The following is a 19665-nucleotide window of genomic DNA, read 5'->3' on the forward strand; positions in this document are numbered from 1 at the left end:
GCTCTGTAGTTCTGTAGTCCGCTCTGTCCCTTCTCTGTATAATCAGTGCACAGAGATAACAGTAGGCTGAACAGACCAGTACAACGCTGAGCGGGTGAGTAATGCTCCTTTTACGCCTCACGATTCTCGTTTGGCTGAGTGAATGAGCTGGTGACATCATCAGCTGCTTGTTCCTGCCGGGCCAGCCTGTTTAGACAGGCAAATCATCGTTGGGAATCAGGAACTTCTCAATCACTTATTATTCAGTGTTTCACATAGTGATGTGAAATACTAAACTATCAGTAAAGCGGAGTAAGTCCAATGTCGGGTAAAGAATTTTCCCTTTATTAAAAAATCCAGACAAACATACAAGAAGCTTGTGCCGTCTTACATGTTTCAGGCAAACATGTTACCATTTAAAGGGGTTTTCCAGGGAAATACTATTGATGTCCTATCATCAGGATAGGTCATCAATAGTTGATCGGCCTCGGGTCCGTCACTCGGTTAGTCAGAACTCGATGAATAGCTGTGATTAGTTCAATCACAGCCATTTATTGAGCACTGGCTGTGATTGGCTAAGTGTCAGCCAATCACAGCCAGCTCTTCCAGGAGGCAGGGATTTTTCAATCTCCGGACAGAAGATGATGAAGAGAAACAGTTCCGAGACCCAGGGAAAAGCTGTAGCGGTGTCAGAGAACTTCTAAGATGATTTATGTGGATTTTAATATTTTTTTCTGCAGCCAGGGGTAAGTTTATTCTTTGACATTAAAATTTCTTACTGTCAAGGTTGCATTGCACCGAACAAAAATCACGTTTTCGTGCGATGTGACAGAGATGAAGGCTCCATAGGGAAACATGGGCTACAAAACCTCATGAGTCACGGGCATATTGCCGGACTCAAAAGGTTTTTGTGTTGGGTTGTTGCATGCTACAAAACATCACGTGTGAATTAACCCAGGGGAAAGGATGGGCTTCTCATACATGCGATTTGCAGCATTGTAGCAACGCAAGAAAATCGCACGACTTTGTATCATGAGTATGAGAATATATGGGTGTCCTTTGCATTTAAATATTAGTTTGATTTCCTCTAACCTGTGTAGCAGTGTGATAAACTTGTATGCTAAGCTAAATCTTGTACTATTGCATCTATGCTGGTGAGTCTGAATCAAACATGATCATGCACCTGTGATCCCTATTGGTTTTATGAACATTTTTTGTTGATGTTTTGTTCTCACTTTATATGGATACCCTCTTTACATCTGTTTATGTGATACACTGGATATATTTGTGTTATGCATTTTACACTAAACTTATAGTTTTATTATTTAATCCATTCTACGTATTTATATTTATTTTGATGTGGAACCTTATTTTACAGCACTTCTATAAAAATGCTAAAACTAAATGCTCTATGTATTGTGAGAAAAGGAAAACAGCCATTAAACCTGTGAGTAATGAAACTGTCTTGTTACGAACCGGGTAATAAGATAACGTCGTGCCGCAGGAGGTAAAATGTGTTGCAGAATTCACAGCAATGAAAGGTGAAACCTGACAAATATGACAATGAGTTGTGGTGCAAAGAAGGGAACAGTAGAAAGTAACAGTTTGATTTACATATTAGTGGTTTCACATCTGTGGCGGGGCTTCTGTTTTCTTGCGCCTCTGTCTTATGGCAGAACCAAACAGCGCCAAACGGGTCCCATTGACTATAATGGGGTCAGTTCAGTTTTCGCTCAGCTGCCCGACATTTTACTGGAAGAAAAAGTGCTGGATCCAGCGCTTCTTCGGTATTTTGTGCCATATTTGCGATGGAACCTCTGTCCGGAGGGTCCAGTGCAGATTGCACTAACAGGGCAAAAAACTCTAGCAGAAGACATCAATACACCTTTAGGCTTCATGCACACGGGCAGATTTGAACTTCAGAATCTACGGTGGGTGCCTGCCCCAGGATTCCGCAGCAAATACTGCCCAGAGCATGCTATGGCAAAGTGACTTTTCATGCACATGAGCAGAAATCAATTGCCATTTCCGCTCGCGGAGGAAAAAAAAAAATCACAGCATGTTCCATTTTTCTTCAGGCCCCGCATGGATGGCTTCTATTGAAGTCAATGGAAGCCGTCCGACCCGCAGCCCTTCTGTAAATAACATTGCAGAAGGGTCGCGGGACCCGAAAAAGACAGGTACGTGGGGTCACCGGCTACGGCCAGGGCCGGATTCCATGCGGGATTCCACAGCCGGAATTCGGGCATGACGTGTGCATGTAACCTTACTTAGATCTATGTTACATGTTGAAGAAGGTCACTGTTGGGTATAAAATTACAATCTTCTGTTGGATCCAATATTGTCAAAAAGAAGGAAAGCAGAAATCCAAGACACTCTTAACTCACTTCTGTCTGTTGTGAGTAACGATTGACATATATGGCTGAGAGCGGTTTGTTAGAGCGGTATATCACTTGTAACAAACTCCTAGTTTGGTATACTCACTGACCTGTCGAGCACATCCTTGGTTTCCAGGAATGTATTTCCATCAGCTGGACATAAGCCAATTGCTCTTAAACCTGTCACAATGCCAAGCAACAGTTTAGACAAGAAAGGACTCCAACATCTGGAATGCTTTAGATGACTGTTTGACCTCACAGCGGGAGAGCGGCGACTCTGCACCCCTATGAGGTTAAAGATACTATATACAGACAAACTGCATAGGCCGGCTTCACACCCGCAGAAGGGTGTTTACGCTCACTTTTGCGCTGCGTTTTTGCACAATGAGCGTTGCGTTGTGCGCATTTCACTATATTTTCTGCGTGCACTTGCTAATACGCAAGCATGCTCCCATTCTGCGTTACCAAAATGCGCAGGCAGAAAATGCACATGTGACCAAAGCGATTGAAATCAATGGGTTCTATTCACTGTATAATACACAGTGCAGATCAGCCCATTTATGCAAATATATACAAAGGGCATCTACTAATTACTTCAAATTACGTATCTATATTATAAAACATGTTATAAAATTATAGTTGTATAATTATGTATCAAAATTATTCACCCCCATTGCAAATTAATACATTTTAAAAAATGAACAAAAAACTATTTAATAGTTCAACACAACTAATATCACAAGTGGTTCTCCAGATTCTACACAAAATGCCAGTTTTAATCACTAATGCATTATCAGAATTATTTAACCCCTTCATGACAAGCGCCTTTTGTACTTGGGCTCTGTTCGCACTATTAGGGCTTTCTGTCTCTTTTTTATGTTCAGTTATGCTTCCGTTTTTTATGGACCAAATAGCCCTGCAGACCGCTCTAATCCATTAAAAAAACCAGAAACATTGCAGATTTTTTGAAAAGCCATTGAAATCAATGAGGAAAAAAAACAAACATTTATTTCAGTTTTATTTCCATTTTTTGAAAATGGAAAATAGTGATGGAAATCTCTAACGCTAACGTGAACCAAGCCTTAGGCTGCTCTCACACATGCGTTCAGAAAATGCCGCTTCCAAAACTGCAGCGTTCTACCGCGATTTAGCATGAGCATTTTTGAACGCATGTTACAGCATTTGACAGCTTTTTCTAACGCACCCCATTACTATGATGGGTATCGATAAGCAAGAGAAATAAACAGCAGCATGCAGTATTTCTCTGCGTACATACGCAGTGTGAGCGCTATACACTTGTCTGGACTGCGCAAATACGCTGTCCGTACACAATACACTGCATAATATACTCCGGTTCACTGATATTTTTGGGTTTGCATGCTGTAACCATCTGCTTCACATCCCACGAAGGATTTTTTATGAGGTTAAGGCCGCATGCACACGGCAGAGCCGGATTATGCATGTGGAATCCCACAGCGAAATGCCACCCTGGCAGCTGCAGCATGCGTGCGTATCTGCTTTCTTGAATCTTCATCTGTGCTGCGGATAGTCCGCACAGCTTGCCGTCAGACATGCACAGTACAGATTTTTTTTTCTCTAAAACTCCTGCTTTTCCTGCCTCAGTTGCCAGAAGTGCCGTGGGTCAGACGGCTTTTACTGACTTCAATGGAAGCCATCAGCGCGGAATCTGTGCAAAAATGGAGTATGCTGCGGTTTCTCATCTGAGAGCGGAAATTGCAATTGATTTCCGCTCACGTGCATGAAGAATCACTTTTGCATAGCATGCTGTGGGCGGTATCTGCTGCGGAGTCCAGAGACGGACGCCCGCTCCGGGTTCAACAATTCAAATCCGCCCATGTTCATTCACTCTAATTCAAGCGACACTGCTGGCCGCTCCAGAATCCTCTGTGGATTATTTATACGGTTTTGAGCATATTGTCATCGATGAACATAGGTCATCAATTAAAATTCCCCGAACAACCCTTTTAACGGGACCCATTCTCTAGCCTACGCTTTTCGATACAGTTGGCCAAATGTATGTAAAAAGGACAGGCTTTTGGAATGAATGTGTTTGGAATGAGCCTTAAAGTGACAGTGCGCTGTTGTGAGCGGATGTTTGTGTATGTTCTCTACATATATGTGATGTTTAATACTCCTGTACAAAAAGACAAAAGCATTAAAGAGGCAATACCTTTATTATGTAACCAGAAAAGTTATATTTCCAACTTTCAAGGCTACGTGGGCCTCTTCATCGGGAATTGGTCAGGAATTATATGTGAAGAAACATATGTATACACAACAGAGCAGAGGCACGGTGTACTTACATTACACTTAAAACAGTCAGGAGAACAGATGGGAGAAAAAGTACAGCATTTAAATAATGATGCCCAATGGTAAACAGAATCTAAGGTTTGTGTACAAGATGGAAGGGGGAGATGAGATATCTTAGGAAGTCACAGATCAGGCATAACAAACTCAGGTGCTAAATTTCAACCTCATATTAAGGTCGGGAAAGTTCTTATCAATGTTTGAATACCACATTTTTTATTTGTGAGATAACCTTTGAGTATTAGGACTTTTAGATCTATTAATCTGTGATCTGGTCCGGAGTAATGGTTTCCCACAAGTGTCTCCAGCTTCTGTCTTACTGTCAGTGCCTCTGCTTTGTCTCTCCAGTGTATATGCCTTTAGGATGCCCTGTATACCGTATCATGTGTGGTGTAAGGATATGTTGCATAAGTTACGGTTCTAACAGACAGGTGCATGCGCAAATAAGCTCGCGGCTACGGAGTGTATTAGCGCATGAGCCAGTCAAAGTTCTTTTTTTTTACGGTTCAAATTTCGCACTATTGCGCAGGTAAAAAAAAAGTGTTCTCCCATTGTTTTCAACAGGGTCGGTGCTGCTGCCGCTGACTCCCTTGAAAACATGTGGAAGCCCGCGGATGCAGCAGCCTCATATCCCTGCGGGGCTGTAGGAATCCCCTGCTGCAGCTGTTACAGCCGCGGCAGGAGATCACAATCTTCTCCCATTGATTGCACTGGGGCCGGAGCTGCTGCTGCCACCGGCCCCATTGAAGATATGAAAAAAAGACTTTGGCAGCATCCAGGGTGCAAATTGATATCCAAAATTTTATTCCCCCATCACAGAAAAACAGGCAACGTTTCGGCCATGTTGGCCTTTGTCAAGCTCCATGCATGATCTATGCCCAGCCCTTGGAGGGATATACAATTTGTGCTGCTGGCGACCTGCTTTTTTTCTGGCCCCATTGAAGATGATGGGTGATATCACAAAAAGAATGGATATGCTGCGGTGTGTTTCCTGCATCACATCACAACGCGGTGCCATGCAGGGAAACATCACAGGTGTGAATGAAGCCATTCAAAAGAATGGGTTTCATATTTGTGCGTTTCGCAATGCACAAATCTCGCACGATTTTCTCGCCAGTGTGAAGGAGCCCTAAGTCAAATCAGACTAGGTCTCTGCTCTGGATGGATGGATAGAGGGGATCCTTCAAATATAATTTGTGACTACAACCTAACGAAGAGCCTACAAAGGTATTGCCTCCGTAATACTTTTGATTTTGCTATTAACATTCCAAGAGTTAAACTGCTAATGACTAACGGTCCGTCTGTGCGTGCATGGGTCTGTGAGTGACTTATATGCTCCACCTCTGATCACATGACAGTGACGTCCTCAAAGGTCCTTCATCCCCAGTGAGGGAGTTACATGCTCCACCTCCAATCACATAACAGTGACATCATCCCAGGTCCTGTACGCACAAGGCTGTTGTCCGGCTAGGTATTCGTCAGTATTTAATAGCAACTCAGGGTGCAGGGGGTTTGTAGTCCGCCAGTAATCTGGACAATGATGCAGGACCTGTGATGACGTTACCGTCATGTGATCAGGGGCGGAGCATGTAACTCCCTCACTGGGGATGAAGGACCTTTGATGACATTACCGTTATGTGATCACGGGCGGAGCCTGTAAGTCACTCACTCTGGATGAGTGTCACTGTCATGTGATCAGGGTGGAGCATGACGGTGACGTCATCATAGGCCCTTCATCTCTAGTGCGGTGCTACCACAGCTGTGTTTGTGTGACCTGCATGTAGCAGAGCTGTGTGGCACTTTGCACCACTAGAAACACTGGTACTATAAGTTCTTAATAATTACTAGTATATTCAAAATAAGGAAGATGGAACTATACCTTTACAGCGCCTAGTATTAAATAGCAGCATTCCTTCAAATCAATGTCAGACCCTTTATACAGGTCTTTAAAACAATGATTGGGAATTGAAACCCCCAAGGCACACTGATGAGGGGCAAATACCCAGAAACAGCTGTCTGCGCATGGATTCTGGCTTGGTTTCCAATTCCCAATCATTATTAAGACCTGTACAAAGGGTCGACATTGATTTGAAGGAATGCTGAAGGAATAGGTTTCGCTGCAGAGGTATAGTTCCATCTTCCTTATCTGTATATATTTCCCAGAGGAGCGTGCATGGCCTTTTAAGTCTCCTCATTCACCTCCTAGGTGTCTCCTTAAGGAGTGATGATCAAATCTTCAAATAGAAAAAACTCTTTCCGCGCTCCTGCTGGAGCTCCTCTTAGGAAAAAATGAACTGTCGTGGCAGACAGTATTTATATAAATTAATCATAAATTTATTTCCAAATAAAAGATTGCATGCAAGTGGAATTCTTGCAGCAATAGTTATACAACGCGTTTCGACGTTCTTAAGACGCCTTTCTCAAGTATCGTCTTAAGAACGTCGAAACGCGTTGTATAACTATTGCTGCAAGAATTCCACTTGCATGCAATCTTTTATTTGGAAATAAATTTATGATTAATTTATATAAATACTGTCTGCCACGACAGTTCATTTTTTCCTAAGAGGAGCTACAGCAGGAGCGCGGAAAGAGTTTTTTCTATTTGAAGATTTGCTCGTTTTCACCCATTGAGGGAAGTTTTCTCTCCTTGGGATTGCTTTCATTCCGGCGGCTCTCCTTCCCTATCGAAGGATATCTGAAGTCTCTTCGTACATTACTACAGGCATACTCGGATCACAGGTGCAGGCGGGGTGTTCCCCAATGATTTAACGGTCTACGGGAACCCCGCTGTGCACCAGGTGAGTCACTCTTATTATTTATTATATCGTGGCGCGGATCGTTACTCTGAATTCTAAGGAGTGATAATACTCCTCCTGACTAAAAGTATATTCACGCATGTAGGATTTGCAAAAGGCAAAATCGGACATATATCTATTACAGGATGAGTGGCAGCCCCCTGTCCACGAGCAAAAAATCATAGCAGTTCTCCGCTCACAGGATTCAAATTGCGGCATGATTCTCCTCAGCGAGCCTGTCAGATAGGCTCAGTGCAGAGATCTGAAAGCTCTCCCCCCTGCTCCCCCACAGCGGAATATCACAACCGTGGACAGGGGACCTAACTAGCCATTTCAATCTGTGCGTATTTTTTTGCCGCGCGCAGATGCACATTTCTTGCGTGCGGGAAAAATACAGTAAAATATGCCTTCGCGTGCGCAAAAAAGCATTGTTCATTCCAGAAGCACACAGTACTTATGCCTGCGCAAATGTGCATCCGCTTGTGTAAATCCGGCCTCACTCAGCAGTTACGAGAAGCAGTCAGAAAGGGATTTAGGATATGTTCACATGGCAGAATCCAGTGCAGATTTTTCTGCGTGCTTATTGCCTCTAAGGCCCAATGTCCACAGGCGGATTTTATGTATTAAATCCATGCGGGTCTCTAGCTGCCCATAGAGAAGCACGGGGCATCCGCACTTCATTTAAGTCCTGGGGTTTAATTTTAAAAATTTTGCGGATGCCACGCACGGATAATAAATCGCAGCATGCTCCATTTTATCGCAGATCTGGCTCCATTCATCTCTATGGGAGCTTAGGATCCGCAAATACATTTAAATGCGCTGCGGCTATGAGGCCTTAACCCTTTGCAATCCAATTTTGGATTCAGGGTTTCCTAGGGGGCTTTCTCTTTCTGCCATTAGACAATGGCACCATCTGCTGGCTAGAGCCAGTACTGCGGTATGTGACATGCCGGAGAGGCCCCCGACAACAGAGCGGCCAGTAATATACAGTAAGATTACCCTGCCGGACGTCTTCCGACATCGGAGCTGTACAGCCTTCAATCAGAATGTCTTCGGACTACTACACCTGCAAAGAGCCGCAAAAATCATGGCCACACAAGCTATACCTCAATACACGGTTCAGAGGCAGATGACAGTGACTCGTGGGATTGGAAAGCGCACTTGAGAAGCATCCCCACCAGAAATGAAATAGACGCCCTGCTGACAAAAGCAGCGAGCGCGCAAACGCAAGAAATTGAAGCACTGCAAACCGAAATAAAGCACATCGGGCACAGGGTCGCTGACTCAGAAGAAGTACAGACCGAACTCCAGATGCAGCTGGTCGAACACCATAATATTCTGCAAGACCACTACTCACAGATCGCTAACATATTAATGCAATTGGACGATATAGAAAACCGCAACAGAAGAAATAACGTCCGTATTCGCGGCCTAAGCGAGGAAGTAGAACCAGCCCGACTGGAAAAGTGGGCAACAAAGTGTTTCAACGGCATCCTCAACCGATCCAGCGACAACCCGGTAGAGATCGACAGGATCCACAGGTCCCTAGGCCCAAAAAGCTCCGACCCGGCCAGACCGCGGCATGTTATCTGCCGAATACATTTTTATAAAGAAAAAGAGGAATTAATGCGGAAAATTAGAGAGAAAGGCCCTCTAACATACAAGGACAATACCCTCCTGGTGCTCCCCGACCTGTCAAGAAGAACCCTCCAGCTACGAAGAGCACTACGCCCTGTACTGACAGCACTAAAAGAGAAGAACATCCCATACCGCTGGGGCTACCCCTTCCAGTTACAAGCAGGAAAAGAAGGAAGCACTGCCATCTTCAGAGGCCTCGGGGACCTCCCAAAGTTTCTGGCCAAGCTCGAACTCCCTATGATTGCAATCCCCGACTGGCCTAAAGTGAGCGCCCCGGATCCGTTGCCCCCGAGAGAAGCCTGGCACCTGGCAGGCCCTACAGGGAAGCACTAACCCTAGGAGGAAGAATCCCTCCTCCTCGCAACCCCATTTTCTTGAGATGCCCGCCTAGCCACAGCTGGCGGAGCTCCCATTGACAACGCCCGTGGATGCCTTTATCGAAATATACCCTTCGTTGGGTTCTGTTACAAACGCCGGGGTTTGGGGGCAGCTGAAGCCTGATATTCTGGTACAGTTTCCCCCAATCTCTCCCCCTCCTCCAACCCCTGTCCCACAAGGTCTACCTTTACCACACCAGGGGACTCCTTGTTTATGGGCCCTGGCGATGCTCCCTCCAGACGGCAAGAGATGGCGTCACTGACAGTAAGCTCTTACAATGCTAGAGGCCTTAATAGTCCTGGGAGAAGGAATCAAATTTTATATAGCCTCCACAAAAAGAAAATCGTAATAGCCTTTTTCCAGAAAACCCACTTTACTGCCACGAGTATACCTAGTTGTCATAACCGATACTACCCATACTGGTACCATGCCCCTCATCCAAACCGTAAAGTAGGAGGAGTATCCATAGCATTCCATAGATCCCTTAAGCCTCAAATCCTGGCAACGGAAAAGGAGGAAGAGGGAAGATATATATTTCTAAAACTAAAATTGCTAAGCGAAATTTATACCCTCGCTAACTTTTACTTTCCCAACCAGGGGCAGGCGTCCTTTGGCTCCAGGGCTCTCGAGAGACTGTCGAAGTTCGCTGAAAACACGTTAATTATAGCAGGAGGCGACTTCAACACCCCCATGGACCCGCATCAGGATACCTCCTCTGGGCGCTCCTTGGTCTCGCACTCGACCATACGGAAGCTTAAGAAGATGCTGGTGAGTTTACATCTTATCGACTTGTGCAGATCACTCCACCTGGCCGACAGAGACTTTAGCTGCCACTCGAGAGTACACAACACGTACAGCAGAATTGATTACATCTTCGTTTCCCACAAACTACTTGACGGACCCCCCAAATGCTCCATAGGGCACTTTATTTGGTCTGACCATGCCCCGATCCTGGGAGAACTAAACCCCATCACGCAGGGATATAGAGGTTACAACTGGAAATTGAACGACAACCTGCTTAAAGACACCGCATGCTCGGCCGACATAACTAGGACAATAGAGACCTTTCTAGAGACACACTCACTCGACACGACCCCAGCACCCATTAAGTGGGAGGCATTGAAATGCACCCTGAGAGGGGTGTTCATATCACACGGCTCGAGACTCAAGCGGGAAAGATCTCACAAACTTAAACAGTTGTTTCAGGAACTAGAATCGCACGAGACAGCCAACAAGCTCCAGAAATCGGCGGCTCTGCTAACTGAAATAACCAACATTAGACACAAAATCTTAGCCATACTTGATCAGCACACTCTGCACATTAGAGAGAAATTTCGGGCGGGCTGCTACGAGTACGGCAATAAGAGTGGGAGGTGGCTAGCGAGGGCTCTCCACCCACAGGCCCCACAGACAAACGTTCTGTCTATCTTCGACTCCTCGGGAGCGGAGGTCCACGCCCCGAGCAAGATCCTTGAGACCTTTAGGGCCTATTACTTCGAGCTATATAATATCCCCTGCCCTGAGGAGACAGAAGGACACTCCCAAAATGAACGCACTATTCAGTACCTACAACAGCATACACATACAACTATCCCGCAGCCTGAGGCAGAGGCACTTGAAGAAGACCTCTCACCTCAGGAACTGACTCAGGTGATACAGGACCTGAAACTGGGGAAAAGCCCAGGCCCAGACGGGTTCACACCTAGATTTTATAAAACCTACGGGAGCAAGTTGTCTGAGATCATGCTAGCAGCCTTTAACGCGGTATCTCAGGGTTGCCCATTCCCCCCCCAGGCCCTGCAGGCCAACATTGCAGTAATCCTGAAACCCGGGAAGGACCCTCGCTACTGCAAAAACTACAGACCCATCTCCCTCATAAACAGCGATCTTAAAATATTTGCAAAAATCCTGGCAAACAGTCTAAATCCCCTCATCCCGTCGCTCATCCATGTAGACCAAGTCGGATTTGTCCCCGGCAGAGAAGCCAGGGACAATACGATCAAAACAACATCCTTGATCAATAAAGCTCGAGACTTAGGCACCCCCCTGTGCCTTCTCGCGATAGACGCTGAGAAGGCGTTTGACAGGGTGAGATGGTCCTTCCTGGAGCAGACGCTGAGGGAGGTGGGTCTGGGCCAGCAGGTCCTCTCTTGGATAATGTCCCTATACAGCGCGCCCTCAGCGAGGATCAGGGTCAACGGCCTACTGTCTGCACCTCTTCAGATCCGGAACGGCACCAGGCAGGGCTGTCCCCTCTCCCCACTCTTATACATCTTGGCGATGGAGCCCTTGGCAACGGCGTTGAGGAAGAACCCCGACATCAAGGGGATGGCAGGGAATAGAGAGGAACTTAAATTATCTATCTTTGCAGACGACCTGCTACTATATGTAACGCGCCCTGACACCTCACTGCCCGAAATCATAGCAGAACTAGCAAGGTACGGGAAACTCAGTAATTTTAAAATGAACCCCCAAAAATCTGAGATACTAAATATATCCCTACCAACCGCAGAGGCCGCCCGGCTAAGTAAGTCCCTACCCTTTAAATGGAGGGACGACGCATTAAAATACTTAGGTATACACATCCCAGCCAACCCGCTAGATACCTTTGACTTAAACTTTAAACCATTATTATCTATATTTGAGACAGAACTGGAAGGCTGGTCCAGGTTACATTTATCATGGTTCGGGAGAATCAACTCCCTTAAGATGAATATATTACCAAGAATCCTCTATGTCTTCCAGACCATACCCTATGACATCCCTAAGAGCTTCTTCATCAAACTGCAGAGGGCCTTAGCTAGATTTGTCTGGAGAGGCCTTAAACCTAGAATAAGTTATAAGACCTTATCGCGTCCCAGGGCGGCCGGGGGGGCAGGTCTCCCGGACCTCGAATTATACCACAAGGCAACAGTAGGGAACTGTATCCTGGACATACTGCACCATCCAAACCAAAAAACGTGGGTGACCTTAGAACTAGAGCAGAACAGCGTAAACCTGGGAGGCGCATTCTGGGTACCAGGGAAAACAGACAGGAAAGGACGGAGGGCATCCCCCCTCGCCCTGAACTTAATGAGGGCATGGAGGCGAGTAACAAGTAACAGGAGGATAACAAAAGTACCCGGCCCCCTGACACCACTCACCGGGAACCCTCAAATCCCGGCCACACTGAATGTATCGAAACTAACCTTCCTCCCGGACAGTCCCAAACCACAAGCCAGAGAGGTCTGGGGACTGGAGGGCATGCGCCCCATGGCTAACATTATTAGAAATCACAGACCAAAGCCAGGCGCCTGGATGCAATACTTGCAAGTTAGAGACTATTTGGGCTCCTTAAGGGAACCTAACCTGCTAGACTCGAACCTCACCCCATTCGAGGAGCTATGCGTCGCCCCCACTTCCCCACGCCACACTATAACTCTGCTGTACAGGTTGTTGCTCGAAGGGAGGTCGGAGGAGGCACGCTTGCCATGGGAGGTGAGATGGGAGGAAGCGCTCGGAGGACAGTACTCTGGGGAGCTCTGGAGCCGATCGTACGCACTCTCCCAAAAGATGTCCATATCCATCAAAGGCCAAGAGCTTAACTATAAGATTGTGACGCAATAGTACAGAACCCCGGACAGACTTCACAAAATTTTCCCAGAAATCTCGGAGGATTGCTGGAGATGCTGCTCAGAGGTAGGAACAATGTTGCACATATGGTGGTCGTGCCCGTTAATTGCTCCTCTCTGGGGGGACATCGCCAGGGTGCACCAAAAAATCAGCAGGTCCTCTACAGTCCTGACCCCCGAGATGGCCCTCCTCTCCATGCTGCCAGGCCGCATATCTCGGGTCAAAAAAGGGCTCTTAAGTCATTTTATTATGGCTATGCGACTGATTATCTCACAGCACTGGAGACAAACAGGAGCGATTCGGAGGACAACTTGGGTAGAGGCAGTAGAACACATCAAATACATGGAGGACCTCTGAAACTCCGACCTGGAACCCAATCGGACCCAGGTGACCCATGGGCGCCCTGGGTACACTTTAAAGGTTCCACATCCTTCCAGAAATGGCTGGCAGATGGATCAATGTAGACGGGGATAGGGGGAGGCAGCGGAAACCAGACCCCTCCTTTCCTTCTTCTTTAATAGCCAAATCAGCCCTGTTTCATCCCGTACCACTAATAGAAGTGACACAGGAAGGTAGATAAAGATGATTATACTATTATTTGTACGCTGACTATATAAATATGTCTGAATGATACTGTAAAATGTTTACCTCCAGTTTTACTGCAGATATTATCCAAATATTCCGTTATCGTCTTTGAATTAGTTTGAGTTAACAGAAGTACCTGTTAATGATAAGAAAGTCAAGAAGGATACAAAATTTGTGTAAAATTGCATTCTATAGGCTTATTACACACGGAGACAAGAGAATAATCAAAAAAGACATTATGCAAATTAAAAACAATTGTCTTTTGTTAATATTACAATTTCTCAAACTATTACACTGAAACCGACTATAACTACAGAACTATAAACGTCGTGTTTATGGCCAATGAATACAAACAACACAACATTACGCTCTAGTTTATTTTCCTTATTGGGTTCATTACACGACACAACACTGCCCTCTACCTGTACAAAGCTGTGCTGCAGGTTTCCTTGTGTTATTTTGGAAACACCTTGGGTTTTAGAAATTAATCTGGGTGAATCTCTTGGGTTTTTGTCTTCATAAACTTAACTCTTTAACTACCAGACATTTTTTTGGCTTTCGCTCTCATCTTTTTCATCCTCGCCTTTCCAGAACGACAACATTTTCACTGTTCTTTCGGCATAGCCATGTGAGTATTTGTTTTTTTTTTCAAAATGTATTGGAATTTTTTTTAACCCTTTGCAAACCAATTTTGGATTCAGGGTTTCCTAGGGGACTTTCTCTTTCTGACATTTTACAATGGTGTATTCTGCTGGCTAGAGCCAGTACTGCGGTATGGGACATGCTGGAGAGGACTCCGACAACAAAGCGGCCAGTAATATACAGTAAGAATACCCTGCCGGATGTCTTCCGACATCGGAGCCGTACAGGCTTCAATCAGAATGTTGGCAGACGTCAGACAGTGGATTGGAAAGGGTTAAAGTAGGGTGAAATGAAAATAAAAAGAGGCAATGCTGTAGAAACAGCCTTTTTCAAGGATTTTTGCTACATTTATGGTTTAGTAAGAAGGACATGTTAAATGCATTTTGCGGGTCAGAACCGTGATGAATTACTACTTTTAAAAAGCCTTTAATCGTCCTATTCAGAGCCCCATAGCTTTTTTATTTTTCATGATGGGGCTGTGTGAGGGCTTGTTTTTCGCGGGGCAAGGTGTAGTTTGTATTACTACCATTTATGCATACACACAACTTTTTGATCACTTTTTATTAGGAGATAGGGTGATCAATTCTGGCATGTTTTTTTTTTACACTGTTTACTATGTGAGATAAATAATGCAATACTTAGTTTGAGCTGTTTTTCGGACAGCTTACATGCCATGGTCAGCATAGATAACACATGTAAGCAAATGGCCACAATCGGAGCTAGCTCTGACCGCAGTTGTTTGCAGCAGGTGTCAGCTATGTCAAACAGCCGGTACCTTCCAGGTATGCAGCGTTCTTGGCTCCTAAGCCCACTTCATACCAAATTCGCACCTCTGCGACTTATGAGCCATTTACATGTAACGATTATTGCCCAAAATTTGTTCAAACGCACGAATTTGAGCGATAATTGTGCAGTGTAAATATAAAAATAAAAGTCGCTCACGATTTGTTCCCCTGTCATTATCACTGATTTTCAATCAGCATAAAAACGATTGCTGGCTTCTTGTTAACTGTAAACGGTCTCCACGTAGAAGGCGAAGCGCTGAGCGATAAGTCTTTCTGTTTAAACGCTCTGCAGGTGCACTAACGACCTTAGCGGTGACATCAGCGCTCATGCAGTCGTTTAGACCAGTGTTTCCCAACTCCAGTCCTCCAGGCCCACCAGCAGGTCATGTTTTCAGGATGTCCTCAGTATTGCCTGGATGATGTAATTATTGTTGGTGCCTCAGACATTGCCACAGGGGTTCTTACTATAGGAAACCCTGAAAGCATGACCTGTTGGGGGTCCCTGAGGTTTAGACAACTGTCGTCCCTTGTAAAAGGCGCATTATATGTATGTCACAGAGGATGAATGTGTTACAGGGGTTGTCCCATGAAATTGAATTATCCTCTATTCAATTCAAATATCACCCCTTTATGTGAATTCTTTGTAAAGCAAACATGAGCCAAAAGACTGTCTTTATGCATATGTTTGATTATCAGTATACTGATTATAAAGGTTCTGGAAAGGGGATAACTTGCTGATCAATGAGGATCTCACAACTGAAACCCCTGCCAATCTCTAGAATGGGGGTCCCACATCCCCCTCTGCCTATCCCTGGATATCACACTATTCAAATGTATTCTTAGTAATTATATATGTGTATATACACAGCAGAGCAAATATGTCACATTGAAGTGAATGGAGCGGATGCACATATGTGTAACCTGCACTGCCCATACCTCAGAATGCACTGGGGTTACAATATCAGGATCAGTAAGGGTCCCAGTGGTCCGACCATCACCGATCAGCAAGTTATCCGTTACCCTGTGTGTAAGGGATAACTTACTGTGATGAGAATACCCCTTTAACAACGCTAACTGTAAGGGTGCATTCACATGGGTGACAGCGATTCACACGCAAATGCGCACTCTTCAGTGTAACGTCTTTGCGCTGTGAACAAGCTAGATTTGCGCACATATCGGTACATTTTACTGTTCTTTTTGCGCACGGTACACTTCCACGCCCCGATTTAAAAGACTATTTATCTTAAGGAGCTCCAGAAGTGTTCTTTTGTCCATAGAATTGTGTGACGTATTGCACATTAGAGCGTGTATTGAGTGCGTATCTCCCATTTACTTCTATGGGGACCTTTGGTGCACAAATGTATGCTGCATTATTTTCTGCGCATGCGAAAAAAGGAGGATGAGAACGAACCCACTGAAATAAATAGGTTCTATTCTGTGCATATTTACAATTAAGCTCAGTTTTAAAGGTATAGATGGTTTACTTTTAGGTGTTTATATTCCACATTTGCCTTCTCCATCCACTTTAGCAATGCCGTGACTTTTGGATTGGGTTCTTCGGCTTTCTCTCTGACAAACTGAACGATCCGCAGCTTTCTCCACATACCGTCTAAATAGGGTCCAAAAACACTTTTGTATTTCTCCTGTGCTTTACACAAGTATTCTAGAAAGAAACAGAATTGTAACGTAAACAGTCATCAAAAGAAGTGGAAGGATTGCAATGTAGTCTGAAACATCTTGTGATGCTACTAACTGCAGGGTAATGGGCAGAGGCCTATAGAGCCTGCTCTCGATATTTAATCTGCTCCGTGAAGTCTTGTCTGATAGAGGACTTATAAAAATAGAAAAAGGCCTGAGGCCGGAGTGTGACTATCACAGTATAATCTGATTTCCCTGTCCCAGATTTACTGAACACTAGAGGTTTATAAGAGCTGCATCCTCGTTCTTATGATCCATCCTTAATGTAACTGCAGATCACATAAGCCTGTCTGGGTACAACCTCGTGATGCCACAGACAAACTGATAGGGCAGACATGGTAGGGAACAGGTTTACGCTCTACATTGTAGAAATTCATGGGAGAAGTCACTTTGCAAATGTCTCATTAAAGCTATTGAAGTGATGCTTCTTCATTTTGTTGGTCCTACCTTAGCTTGAAAATGATTATATCACACTTTTTACTGTCCATAGGAGCCCTGGTTACAAGGTAAAAACATCCTCTTATAGTGACATTTGTCACTGACAGAGCTGATCTGGGTCTGCTAGGACCCTGCACCTCTACTGTGGATGGTGGCACCAAGCGGTCACGTGATCACCAGGTTGAATAGCAGAAGTAACACTATTGTTTTCACTCTTCACTACATAGCACTCATTGAGAGCTTTGTGGCCTGTAAAGGAGAAAGCAGAAGCGGTTAAAAAATGCTACTGCCTTCCCCTCTGGGTCCTCGTCTGTGACTATTCCAAAACCATGATGTGCATTCTATCAAAGACCATTGAGGGATTCACTTCTTCCCCTGTGGGTTAGTATGGACACGTTTTAGAGACTGAAATCTGTGGGTGAGTAGCTACATAGGAGCTTCTGGGACCCCCATATTGGTTGTCACCTAGCTTTTCCAGAAAGAGATATAAATAAGAAACAGCTGAAGGAAACTTAATGACTGAAGTTATTAAAAATCTAATACAGACAGACATACCTATCCTGATCGAGTCCAGGTCCAGCAGTGCTAGCACTTCCACTTCTCGGCTGGTGTAAACTCCAGGTCACGTGGCACGGATCTCTTGCTGACAGCAATGTTATCTCGGTGGGCTGGCTAAACCAACCTCTGTCACAACCAATGCAGAGATAGAGAAGGGGCTGGCGGTATTCTTCTATCTTGACGCCACCAGAAGATAGAGGTTTGACAGGGGAACGCCCCTGTCACACCCTTAGCTTCTGATTGGCTAGATTCAAGAAGGTCCTAGGAGCAGCATCTGAAAAGCTTTTACCATGCCCTGGAGGGTTAGGGATTGGTGTTCTGGACAAGAATACTAATCCCTAACCCTAACCCTCCAGCCCAGGGTAAAAGCAATGCACAGTTTTGTCGGGGAACATAAACCTTGTCCCCGCTGACGGACAATTGCTACGCTCTTCAGAAGGCGCCCCATGGCCGCTCACGTGTTGCACTGCAATGCTGACACGTGACAGGCGTCGGCTGCCAGCTAAATCTATGGCCACCGAGCACATCTGGGGACCGCCGTCTCTCACCTTCCTCCACGCCATCACACCGAATGTGAAGGGAGGTGTAAGAAGAAAGCCGGCAGAGAGACTCACTGATAGCCTGGTAAAAAGGAGTGCAGCCCATGCCGTTCACCGCTGTTGCGCGGCCGCCGACACCTACAGCACCTGTCAGCCCCAGGAACAGCAGACAGGCCTGCTGCATGCAGACACACTACTGGACATGTAACACGGAGACGGCTGCAGGACCTGTGAGGCGCAGCAAGGGGACAGCATGCAGCCATTCATGAACAAGAGGCGTGAACCCCCTGTCAAAAACCCTGTATCTTGACGCCACCAGTACTTCCGGTGGCGTCATGATACAAGAATACCAGGGCTGGCTTCATTACTGAAATATGTCAGTCAGCATCCTGAGATGACGTCACATAAAATGAAAGGTCCATCTTATGGGACCCAGAACGGGGCTGGAAGTGGAGGTGCCAGCAACAATGGAACTGGACTGGACCAGGGTAGGTCTTTTCGGATAACCACTTTATCTAGTGATTTAAGGGAGAAGTTTCCTTTTAGTGGAATATAGAACTGTTCAATGTTACTAAACTTATAATATTCATATATCTCAGAGACCTAGAGTTGCATCCAAGGAACACATCAAAACAAGATCTCTAAGTGTCACCAGAATGTGTAGAAGGGCTGCATTCTTGAATATCATTTCGTCCTTGTCACTTTTATTACCTAATGCATGGAAGAGAAGAAAAAAATGATGTATTTTATTCATAACATGCAAGTCTTCAGTTTACACGACTGAAAAGGAAGTGCCAATGGCTTCAGTCTGCTTCTTGAGATGCTATTGAATGTCGCAGACACATCTGTAGTAAATCAAGAAACCTCTTTCTCATACAGAGGCATGGAAGCTTAATGGTTATAGTCACTTTAAGTGATCCTAGCACAATATCCTCGGTCAAATAGCCATAAGTTTGAAAGGTGAATACGTGTGCTACAGCCTTGTGGTAAGAGTTATTAAAGATAAAAGCTGATGACAAGTTCCGCTTAATGGACATGGTGTGCATTTATGATACCTGCTCACTCTTTGTGCATTCTTACATAACCTGTTGCTGACTATTTGCCTGTTTCTTGTTCAGCTGAACAAAATGTTTCTAGTAAAGCATATTAAGGCGCTCTGGTCCTTCAGGTTCTTAAAACTACAACTCCTAGCATGCACTGAAAAGTTTATAATAGGTATTATATAATAGTAAACTACAGATAGTAGACGTTACGTCACTGAATATAAATGTTGCAAACAGCATAATATTAGAATCTCAGCAGGTTTGAGAGC

The 19665-nt window shown here is 45.0% G+C and overlaps 1 protein-coding gene across 3 annotated transcripts in view; it reads right to left on the reverse strand.

Moving 5' to 3' along the window:
• Positions 1 to 19665, reverse strand: part of SHOC1 (shortage in chiasmata 1) — a 123431-nt gene that overhangs the window by 46383 nt on the left and 57383 nt on the right. For all 3 annotated transcript variants that reach the window (XM_066602027.1, XM_066602028.1, XM_066602026.1), the window contains 4 exons: positions 18957 to 19064; positions 16605 to 16783; positions 13757 to 13829; positions 2468 to 2537 (listed from right to left, as the gene is read on the reverse strand). In XM_066602027.1, the coding sequence (XP_066458124.1) occupies positions 2468 to 2537; positions 13757 to 13829; positions 16605 to 16783; positions 18957 to 19064 (430 nt within the window). The remainder of the gene's footprint in view (positions 1 to 2467; positions 2538 to 13756; positions 13830 to 16604; positions 16784 to 18956; positions 19065 to 19665) is intronic.

Source organism: Eleutherodactylus coqui, chromosome 5, assembly GCF_035609145.1.
Source record: "Eleutherodactylus coqui strain aEleCoq1 chromosome 5, aEleCoq1.hap1, whole genome shotgun sequence".
Taxonomy (NCBI): domain Eukaryota; kingdom Metazoa; phylum Chordata; class Amphibia; order Anura; family Eleutherodactylidae; genus Eleutherodactylus; species Eleutherodactylus coqui.